We start from the raw sequence: 10,974 nt of genomic DNA, 5'->3' as shown, positions 1-10,974 counted from the left end.
GGTATAGGACAGATGTTAGGGGTAGGTTCTTTACTCAGCGAGTCGTGAGTTCATGGAATGCCCTGCCAGTAGCAGTGGTGGACTCTCCCTCTTTATGGGCATTTAAGCGGGCATTGGATAGGCATATGGAGGATAGTGGGCTAGTGTAGGTTAGGTGGGCTTGGATCAGCGCAACATCGAGGGCCAAAGGGCCTGTACTGCGCTGCATTCTTCTATGTTCTATGTTCTAAGTGCATCCTCACTAATGTCCTGTACAACTGCAATATAACTTCCAACTTCTATATTCAACGCCCTGACTGATAAAGACCGTGTGCCAAAAGCCTTCTTCACTGCCCTATCTACCTTTGACTCCACTTTCAGAGAACCTAAGGAACTTAGAGAACCAGAGAACTCCAAGGTCCGTATGTTCCACACACTCAAGGTCACCATGAAAATCCTACCTTGATTTGACTTTCAAAACTGAAAGACCTCATACTTATCTATATTAAACTCCACTTGTCATTTCTCAGCCTGCTTCCCCAGCTGACCAAGGTCCTGCTGCAATTTCTGATACATTTCCTCACTGTTCACAATACTGCCTATTTTAGTGTCATCTGCAAACTTACTAATCATGCTCTGTACATTCTCATCCAAATCACTGATGTCGATAATAAATATCAGTGGCCCAGCAACGACCCCTGAGGCACTCAATTAATCACAGGCCTGCAGTCCGACAAGCATCCTTCCACTACTACCCTCTGCTTCCTACCATCAAGCCAATTGTGTGTCCAATTTGCCAGCTCCCCCTGGATTCCATGCGACCGAACCTTCCAGAGCAGCCTACCATGTGGACCTTTATCAAAGACCTTAATGAAATCCACAGAGACTACATCTACCACACTGCTCTTGTCAACCTTCCTGGTCACTTCATCAATGAAATCTAACAAATTTGTAAGGCACGATTTCCCACTCTCAAAGCCATACTGACAACTCCTAATCAAACCCTGTCTTTCCAAATGCATGTTTATCTTACCTCTCAGAATCTTCTCAAGTAACTTACCCATCACAGGTGTTGACTTACTGGTCTATAGATTCCAGTTTTTCTTTGTAACTCTTCTTGAATTAGAAAACAACTTGTGCTACCCTCCAGTCTTCCGGAACTTCACCTATGGCTAATGATGATGCAACAATATCAGCCAGAGGCCCCACAATCTTTTTCTATAGCCTCATGCAGTGTTCTTGGATATATCTGGTCAGGACCAGGAGATTTATCCACCTTCCTATCTGCTAATACGTCCAACACCTCCTTTACTGTGATATGGACTGTCCCCAAGATATCACCACTAACTTCCCCAAGTTCCCAAGTCTTCAATCTTTTTCCAAAATAAACACAAAGGAGAAATATTCATTGAGGACCTTGCCCATCTCCTGTCGTCTCCTTAATCTGCATTGTGACTTCTAATGACTTGTAATTGAGCGCCCAGATGAACTATTCTTCTGCTGTTCTTCCTGCTATTTTTTTTCCAAGTCTGGTCTCTGCTCAGTTGCTTGCTCATAAGCAGAATAGCTTGGGATATCTGTAACGCTCTTTTAATGCTACAGGGTTCCTTAATGTTTCCATTTCAAAATACCATCCCAACAGAGGTTACTTTCATGATACAGTTGATACAGCTTGTTAATAATTTGTAAACATAAGGACTCATATTTTGTCTTACAAAACAAAGTAGGAGTTCTTACTCAGGAAAGTTTATGGTATAAACAAATGACTGTCAGTAATATGGAGCACAAAGACCTCCATGGAATTTATGATATCACATTCAAAACAAAACAATTATTAAATAACTAGCTATATTTGATGCTAAATGAAGCTGTGTATTGAAGTTCTGCAGGAAGGTAATCACTTGTGAATTATCCAAGTCAATGCTATATGGTATGTTCCTATGAATCATCAGTCCCCAACATATAATGTCTTTTAAAAGCAAAATGATGAGGAGGCTGGAAGTTTGAAATGAAAACAGAAAATGCTGGGGAAACTCAGCAGGTTTGGCAGCATCTGTGGAGACAGAAACAAAGTTTTGAGTTCAGTATTCAGAACTGAAGCGTTTTTCTCTGTTCCAGCAGTACATCTCAACCATAACCACAGACTGCCATTACCATTGATGAAAAGGCACAAATCTATCCTGTGCAAATCTGTTAGCTCAGTGTTCAATTATCATTGAGAGTTGTTTTCTGGAAGAACTTGGAACTTCCTGTAGGAACTGCAGCATCTGCAACTCATTTCTGAAGAAAAGAGAGGAATGATGTTTAACTACCAAGTTCACTTAAACTCAAGAAGTAACAGTGAAATAATAGTGTTAACTCACTGTATTCCATTCCACAATCAATTCCCAAAAAGCAGTGGTGTATTTCTTATATTTACATGTTTGGGTGATTACTCTTAACATAAATAAATCAAACAAAATTCCATTCTTACTGGATCAACAACAACATAACTTCCCAAACTGGTGAAAGAAACATTTGACTTTTTAAGCAGGCTTTGCTTCAACAAAAGATGCAGTTTCATATTAGTCTCATTTTGCCAGTGCTCATACAACTTGTCTTCATATGCTTTCATCCTTTTTGCAACTTCAAGATATTTTGCTCTGACCTACAAAGCAACAAAAGTCATTGTTAGATTTAGTCCTACATTTCATAAAACAAAGGCTATAGTGAATGCTAAACTGTAACAAGTGTACTGTTAAAGCACTGCTCACCACAAATCTTTTACAAATCTAATATATTTTACCAAACCTATAAATATTAGATAAAAATGCTAAACAAAGACAAGTTCAGATTTGACTGAAGTGGTTCTGGGAGGGGTTTAGGGTGTAGGTTTGCTCGCTGAGCTGCAGGTTTGATATCCAGACGTTTCATTACCTGGCTAGGTAACATCATCAGTGGCGACCTGCAAGTGAAGCGAAGCTGTTGTCTCCTGCTTTCTATTTATATGTTTGTCCTGGATGGGGTTCCTGGGGTTCGTGGTGATGCCATTTCCTGTTCATTTTCTGAGGGTTGATAGATGGCATCTAGATCTATGTGTTTGTTTATGGCGTTGTGGTTGGAGTGCCAGGCCTGGAGGAATTCTCTGGCATGTCTTTGCTTAGCCTGTCCTAGGATAGATGTGTTGTCCCAGTCGAAATGGTGGGTTTTTTCATCCGTGTGTAGGGCTACGAGGGAGAGAGGGTCGTGTCTTTTTGTGGCTAGCTGGTGTTCATGTATCCTGGTGGCTAACTTTCTTCCTGTTTGTCCTACGTAATGTTTGTGGCAGTCCTTGCATGGAATTTTGTAGATGACATTGGTTTTGTCCATGGGTTGTACTGGGTCTTTTAAGTTTGTTAGTTTTTGTTTGAGAGTGTTGGTGGGTTTGTATGCTACTAGGATTCTGAGGGGTTTTAGTAGTCTGGCTGTCATTTCTGAAACTTCTTTGATGTATGGTAAGGTGGTTAGGGTTTCTGGCTGTGTTTGGTCTGCTTGTCGTGGTTTGTTTTTGAGGCATCTACGGACTGTATTTTTTGAGTATCCGTTCTTCATGAATACGTTGTATAGGTGGTTCTCCTCTGTTTTCCGAAACTTGTCTGTGCTATAGTGTGTGGTGACTCATTGGAATAGTGTTCTGATACAGCTTCGTTTGTGTGTGTTGGGATGGTTGCTGGTGTAGTTAAGTATTTGGTCAGTGTTTGTCGGTTTTCTGTATACGCAGGTTTGTAGTTCTCCGTTGTCCTTTCTTTCGACTGTGACGTCCAGGAATGCGAATTTGTTGTCGGTTTCTTCCTCCTTGGTGAACTTTATACCTGTGAGGGTATTGTTGATGATGTTAAATGTCTCTGCTATCTTGTTTCGTTTTGTGATAGCAAAGGTGTCATCTACGTATCGGACCCAGATTTTTGGTTAGATGGTTGGTAGGACTGTTTGTTCTAGTCTTTGCATTACCGCTTCTGCTATGAATCCTGATAGTGGAGATCCCATGGGTGTGCCGTTGGTTTGTTTGTAGATTATGTTGTTGAAGGTGAAGTGGGTGGTGAGGTACAGGTCCACTAGCTTCATGATGTTTTCGTTGGTAATGTGATTGATGGTGGTTGGGGTGTGTGTGATGGTCTCTTCTAAAAGTGCGGCAAGTGTTTCCCTTGCCGGGTTGATGTTGATGGAGGTGAACAGTGCTGTTACGTCGAATGAGATCATTGTTTCGTCTTCCTCTATCTTGGTGTTTTTGATGATCTTTAGGAATTCCTGGGTGGAGTGGATGGAGTGCTGTGACTCTTCTACTAGGTATTTCAGTCTTGCGTGTAAGTTCTTTGGCCAGTCTGTAAGTTGGTGTTCCGGGTAGTAAGACTATGGATCTGAGGGGGGCTCCTGGTTTATGGATTTTTGGTAGTCCGTAGAATCGTGGGGTGTTGGTCCCATCTGGTTTCATTTTCTGGAATTCCGTCTTGTTTAATTGTCTGGAATTGTGTAATTTTTTTAGGAGATATGTAATTTTGTTTCCTAGTTGTGGGGTTGGGTCTAGTGCCACCTGTTGGTAGTTGTTGGTGTCTGCGAGTAGTGCATTGGCTTTCTCTATGTAGTCCCTTCTGTTCAGGATGACTGTGAGCCGACCTTTGTCTGCAGGTAATATAACGATGTTTTTGTCTTTTTTGAGGTTTTCTAGGGCTTTCTTTTCTTGTGTGTTCAGTTTGTTTCCTTCCCTCTTTTGGCTCAGAGTAGGTGCAACTGTCTGTCTGATTGTTTGTTATGTTTCTTCCGTGAGATTGTTGTCCTTCAATGTGGTCTGTAATGCCGCTAAGAAATCCTTCTTGTCAGCGGCTCGTTAATTGAAATTTAGTCCTTTTACTAGTACCGCTTTTTCTGAGTCTGCTAGAGTTCGGTCTGATAAGTTCTTTATCCATGCCCCTGTGTTATCGGTTTTGTCTTTGTTTGTGAGTTTGTCAAGTTTTCTCTTCAGGTCCCGATTTTTCTTTATCTGTGTTTGTCGTTGTTTGGTGTTTATGGCTCGTTCTACCGCGTCTGTCCATTCTTGATTTGTTGCCTGTTTGAATAACAGTTTTTGGCGCTCAATTTCCCGGTTGTGGTTCCCTTTTCTAAGGTCAAGTCATCGACTGACAGCCCTTTGAAGAACCCTTGGAAATTGTGTCTCACTAACTTGTTTGAGTTTTTTGAAGAAGTGACAAAGGAGACTGATGAAAATAGAGCAGTGGACTTTGAGAATCAAAAGGGTGGCAATGGAAAAGCACAGCAGGTCAGCCAGCATCTGTGGAGTAGGAGAGTCGATGTTTCAGGCATGAGCCCTTCATTAGGCTTAGCCCGACATTCCTGCTCCTCTGATGCCGCCTGATCTGTTGTGCTTTTCCAGCGCCACACTTTTTGATTGTGACTTCTCCAGCATCTGCAGTCCTCACTTTTGCCTAGAGCAATGAACTTTGTCGATACGGACTTCAGCAAGGCATTTGACAAGGTTCTGCATGGTGGACTGATGAGCAAGGTTAAATCACATGGAATATAGGGAGAACTAGCCATTTGGAAACAAAATTGGTTGGAAGGTCAGGGACAGAAGATGATGATGGACAGTTGTTTTTCTGACTGGAGACCTGTGACCAGCAGTGTACCATAAGGATTGGTGGTGGGTCCACTGCTTTTTGGCATTTATATAAATGATTTGGATGTGAAGATAGTAGATATGGTTAGTAAGTTTGCAGTTGACATCCAAATTGGAGGTGTAGTGGACAACCAAGTTTACCTCAGAGGTAAGGTTACCTTGGCAAAAATGCCAAGAATGAAGTTTAATTTAGAAAAATTTGAGGTGCTGCATTTAGTAAGACAAATCAGGGCAGGACTTATACACTTGATGGTAAGGTCCTTGGGGTGCAGGTTCACAGTTCCTGAAAGTGGAGTTGTTGGTAGACAGGGTAGTGAAGAAAGTGTTTGGTACACTTGCCTTTATTGGTCAGCGCATTGAGTATAGGAGTTGAGAGCTTATGTTGCGGGGAGGAAGTGAGGACTGCAGATGTTGGAGATTAGAGTCAAGAGTGTGGTGCTGGAAAAGCACTGCAGGTCAGGCAGCATCCAGGGAGCAGGAGAATCAACGTTTCGGGCAAGAGCCCTTCAACAGGAATGAGCCCATGTTGCGACTGTACAGAACATTGATTCGGCAACTTTTGGAATTACTGCATGCAATTTTGATCTCCTTGCTGTAGGAAAGATGTTGTGAAATTTGAAAGGGATCAGCAAAGATTTATAAGAATGTTGCCAGGATTGGAAGGTTTGAACTATAGGGAGAGGGTGAATAGGTTGGGGCTATTTTCCCTGGAGCATCGGAGGCTGATGGAGTGAGCTTACAGATGTTTATTAAACTGAGGGGTGTGGATAGGGTGAATAGTCAAGGTCATTTCCTCAGGGTAGAGGAGTCCAAAATTAAAGGATATGGGTTTAAGATAAGAGGGGAATATTTTAAAAGGGGCCTAAGGGGAAACTTTCTCAATCAGAGGTTGGTATGTGCATTGAAAGAAATTTTAGAGTCACGACTATTAACTAGTACAGCAAATAAAGCTTTTCTATGTCTGGTCAAATTCTGTACCTGATAATTGATATAAAACAACAAAGGTCATTGTTAGATTTATCCTTACATTTCGTAAAACGAAGACTATAGAGAATGCTAAACTGTAAAAAGTGTACTGTTAAGGCACTGCTCACCACAAGTCTTTCACAGTGGTATTTACACCATGCTACATGCTATACAGCAAATTTAACTGAAGTAAATCTGTAGCAAAGATATCTTGTTATAAACTATTAACTTGCAGTTGGCAACAATGCTTGAAATGTATTGATTTATGCAATAAATGATCCCTCTTTAAATATCCCAGTCCAAAGTCAGAATATAGACTTACTGCTTTCCCCTGATCACTAGCCAGCATCTCAGGCATTTCCTGGAAGTGAACAATGGTGTGTTTAATCCGGTGAAAGAGAGAACGTTCCCAGTTGATGGCCCCAGCAACAGGAGGTTGATTTTTGGTCACAGGAGGATTATTAGCACTATTAGTGAACAGGCTGTTTATAATATCAACCTGTAAAAATAGACAAAATATTAGAACAACAACTTCTAATTTTATAGCATTTTAGCATTAAAATATCTCAAGCATCATTCTAATGTAATCAAACAAAATACGACCCTGTACCACATAAAGAGATATTAAGACAGGCACCAAAAGCTTAATCATTATCAGGATAGGTATTAAAAGTACCTTAAGGGAAAAAGACATGAAAGATGGAGATGTTTAGGGAAAGAATTCCAGAGTTTACCATCCAGGAATGACTACCCACAAGAAACACATGGAGAGGTACAAAGATCATGAAGAAATCCTTAGAGAGTTCCTTCCAAATCTGCCACCACTACCAACTAGAAGGAGGCCTGCAGATACATGGGCTGACTTGCAATTACAATTTCCTCGCCACACCACACACCATCCTGACTTGGAAGTGTACCGCCATTCCTTCACTGTTGCTAGATTAGAATCCTGGAACTCCCTCCTTAAATCAATATAAGTGTCCTTACTGAAACACTCAAAGACTGAAGTAGTTCAGGAAAGCAGCTCACCACTATCTTTCAAAGGGCAATTAGGGATTGGTAATATATATTTGCCAAGGTTGCAACATTTACATTCCATAAATTAAAAAAACAGGAATTTACTCTTTGCACTAAGACCCCCAATGTTGGGATTAATCAGTTCTCCCTCTAATTTTCTTTCTGGCTGTGTGGGCCTCTGAGGCTGACGCATGGCAATGACTTCCAGAACTGGACGTTATTGTTCAGAGGGAATGCTGGTCACAACCCAGCACTGTATGGGCACAGTGACCCAGCAGTGATTTTCCCTGAACTGACTAATTAGTGGCCTGAGAAAAGGCTCGCATCCAACTTTGGACAGCAGCTGTGCTCTCATAGGTGGAAAGTAAGCAGAAAAAGCAGAATGAATGTCAGGTGGGAGAAAGAAGGTGCATCTATCTTGAGGCATCCTCTCTTCAATTTTTTTAACATTTTAAATTAAGAATATCTTCAGGTGTTGGAGCACCATTGTCAAGTGGAATCTCTTCAATGTGGATTTCTGAGAAAGGGTCACTGAACTCAAGACATTAAGGGTGGCACAGTAGCTCAGTGGTTAGCACCCCCTGCTTCAAAGGGCCACAGACCTGGGTTCGATTCCAGCCTCGGGTGACTGTGTGGAGTTTGCATGTTCTCCCCGTGTCTGTGTGAGTTTCCTCTGGGTGCTCTGGTTTCTTTCCACATTCCATAAGATGTGCAGGTCAGGTGAATTGGCCATGCTAAATTACCCATTATGTTAGGTGCAGGGGAAAATGAATCTGGGCAGGTTACTCTTCAGAGGGTCGATATGGACTTTTTGGGCCGAAGGGTCTGTTTCCACGCTGTAGGGAATTTAATCTAATCATTAACTCTGATTTCTCTTCACAGATGCTGCCAGACCTGCTGAGCTTTTCTAGCAACTTCTGTTTTTATCTCTTCCACGTGGGGTGACTCTACTGCCACAGCAGGGAGGAATGAAGCATATAAAGATGTACTCTACACTCTTATGAATGAACTTTAGCAACCTTTATCACCATAAACATTGACAAGGCATGGTAAGAGAGAACATACTACCAGATCTGGATTGGTGCAGGTTTGGCGGGCCGAAGGTCTTTTCCTGTGCTACAATTTACTTTGTTCTTTGTAACCTTACACCCCAGGTTCCCGTCCACCATGATCTGGCTTAAATATGGCATAGCTTCTTTTGAACATTCTTGGTAGCTAACTTTGAATAAAAGCATAATTCCCTACATTCATCTGCAGGAGGGGCTCCAAGCATGCCTGAAGCATTGATTAGCCAAGTGTCTTACACCTCGAGAGGGGACCTGTTAACTGGAAAATTCAGATTTTAACTTGGACTAGTAGCTCTGCAGATTCTGATCCAACTATGTGATAACAGTCCGAGGCAAGATTGGGCTGACAAACCAACACATCAGGCAGCAATGAGAATTTTCCTGCACACCCATCTCCACACTTGCCTCCACCAGGGATAACACTGGGAGGGGCAAGGTGTGGGAGTATTTGAAAAGAAGGATTGAGGCATTGACAGGCCAGAAATCAATATAAGGCAGCAGGCACAGTGGTGATGACAAATGTAAGTTGGTGTAAGTTAAGGTGTAGTAGGTGAGTTTTGGATAACCTGAAGCTCACAGTAGGCAGAAGATGGGAGGAGAGTAATGGAATAATTGCATCTAAATAACAAAGATATGAGCAAGGACTTTAGCAGCTGATGAAGCCAAACTGGGTAAAGTTACTGTGATAAGATAGTCAGTACTTAAAAACCAGAATTAATCCTGCATACCTCTTTGGAGTACTGTGACAAAATATCATTGAATTTTCGCATCATTTGTTTGTTGATAGCTTCACGTGAGCGGATGTGCTTAAATCTCAACAACATGTCAAAAGCTGCTTCTGCAGAGCGAAGGTTCTTGAATGATTCATCAATAAAGTTCTTTGCTTCCCCTTCAATTAACTACAAAAATCAATGATGCAACATTATTTATATTGCCAAATTAATTAAATTCAATTATAAAGAAATGGTATTGTAGAAATCAATGGATTGCATTACAACACTGACTCTAAGCAATCCATCCAGTAAATGCCTGAATGGGGTTGGAGCCAGTAGGCCAAAAAGCCCAGGTTCAATCTCAGTCTGTACTGGGCTTAGCTGCTCTCAGTTGGAATATAATTATTGGTTTTGAAGTTCCAGGAATAAGAAAAGGAAAAAAAAAATCATATCAGGTTCTGCACACCAAATGATGTCCAGCTATTTTATATTCCACATCAAATTGGCATAAAATTATTGCTTCATGGCTCAGTAGATAACTGAATTTTCTGGTTATATAAACCAGGCTATACATTCAAACCCCCCTGAGTTCAACAATCTCAGCTGAAGTCACAGTGAGGTTATTCCAGCCTCAGCGTCCAAAGTCAAGATACACCCAGGATTCTTGCTATTTTGTTCAGTGGCTGTACTGGACAGTTTGTATATTGATCAAAATTTTCTAAATTGATTCAGAAATGTTATTTCAAATCCCGGGAGCACGTGGAACCTGAATCTGAACCCAAGCTTCCGGCTCAGAGGTAGGGACACTAACACTGTGTCAAAGCAGCCCATGCAAATGTTTATCTCTACTTTTATATCCAGAAGTGCTCTTACACACAACTAAAAGATTTTTTCTTTCCTCTTACATATAATCATGTTTCTTTATTTAACCTATTTTTCTAATCAACCCGTTCAAAGATGTTATTACACACCTCCGGAGCAGGTGGAACTTGAACCCAGGCCTCAGACGAGAGACTGAGTTGGATTCAGCTGCGAGATCTTCCAACAGAGAAACAGCTCATCAGTCCTTAGTGTCCTGGCTCACACAAAAATGGCAACTTAGCTAAGAGACAAGAGGGGTGCTGGCAGCGATGAAATCATATCCCAACAAACAGGCATGCAGCCTGGAGCAAAGGGTCAGAGGAGTAAAACATGCATAGTCTCCACCTCGAGTCATAGAGATGTACAGCATGGAAACAGACCTTTCAGTCCAACCCGTCCATGCCAACCAGATATCCCAAACCCAATCTAGTCCCATTTGCCAGCACCCAGCACATATCCCTCCAAACCCTTCCTATTCATATACCCATCCAAATGCCTCTTAAATGCTGCAATTGTACCAGCTTCCACCACTTCCTCTGGCAGCTCATTCCATACACGTACCACCCTCTGCGTGAAATAATTGCACTGTAGATCTTTTTTATATCTTTCACCTCTCACCCTAAACCTATGCCCTCTAGTTCTGGACTCCCTGACCCCAGGGAAAAGACTTTGTCTATTTATCCTATCCATGCCCCTCATAATTTTGTAAACCTCTATAAGGTCACTTCTCAGCCTCCGACGC

The 10,974-nt window shown here is 41.7% G+C and overlaps 1 protein-coding gene across 1 annotated transcript in view; it reads right to left on the bottom strand.

The window, feature by feature from the left end:
• dnah10 (dynein axonemal heavy chain 10) overlaps positions 1-10,974 on the bottom strand; it is a 243,067-nt gene that overhangs the window by 227,693 nt on the left and 4,400 nt on the right. The window contains exons 3-5 of the mRNA XM_043715328.1: positions 9,387-9,557; positions 6,897-7,073; positions 2,453-2,626 (exon numbers count right to left, since the gene is read on the bottom strand). Of these exons, the coding sequence (XP_043571263.1) occupies positions 2,453-2,626; positions 6,897-7,073; positions 9,387-9,557 (522 nt within the window). The remainder of the gene's footprint in view (positions 1-2,452; positions 2,627-6,896; positions 7,074-9,386; positions 9,558-10,974) is intronic.

This window comes from Chiloscyllium plagiosum, chromosome 25 (genome assembly GCF_004010195.1).
Source record: "Chiloscyllium plagiosum isolate BGI_BamShark_2017 chromosome 25, ASM401019v2, whole genome shotgun sequence".
Taxonomy (NCBI): Eukaryota; Metazoa; Chordata; class Chondrichthyes; order Orectolobiformes; family Hemiscylliidae; genus Chiloscyllium; species Chiloscyllium plagiosum.
Note: the sequence above shows the minus strand (reverse complement) of the source record. Positions and strands in the feature narration are given on the sequence as shown.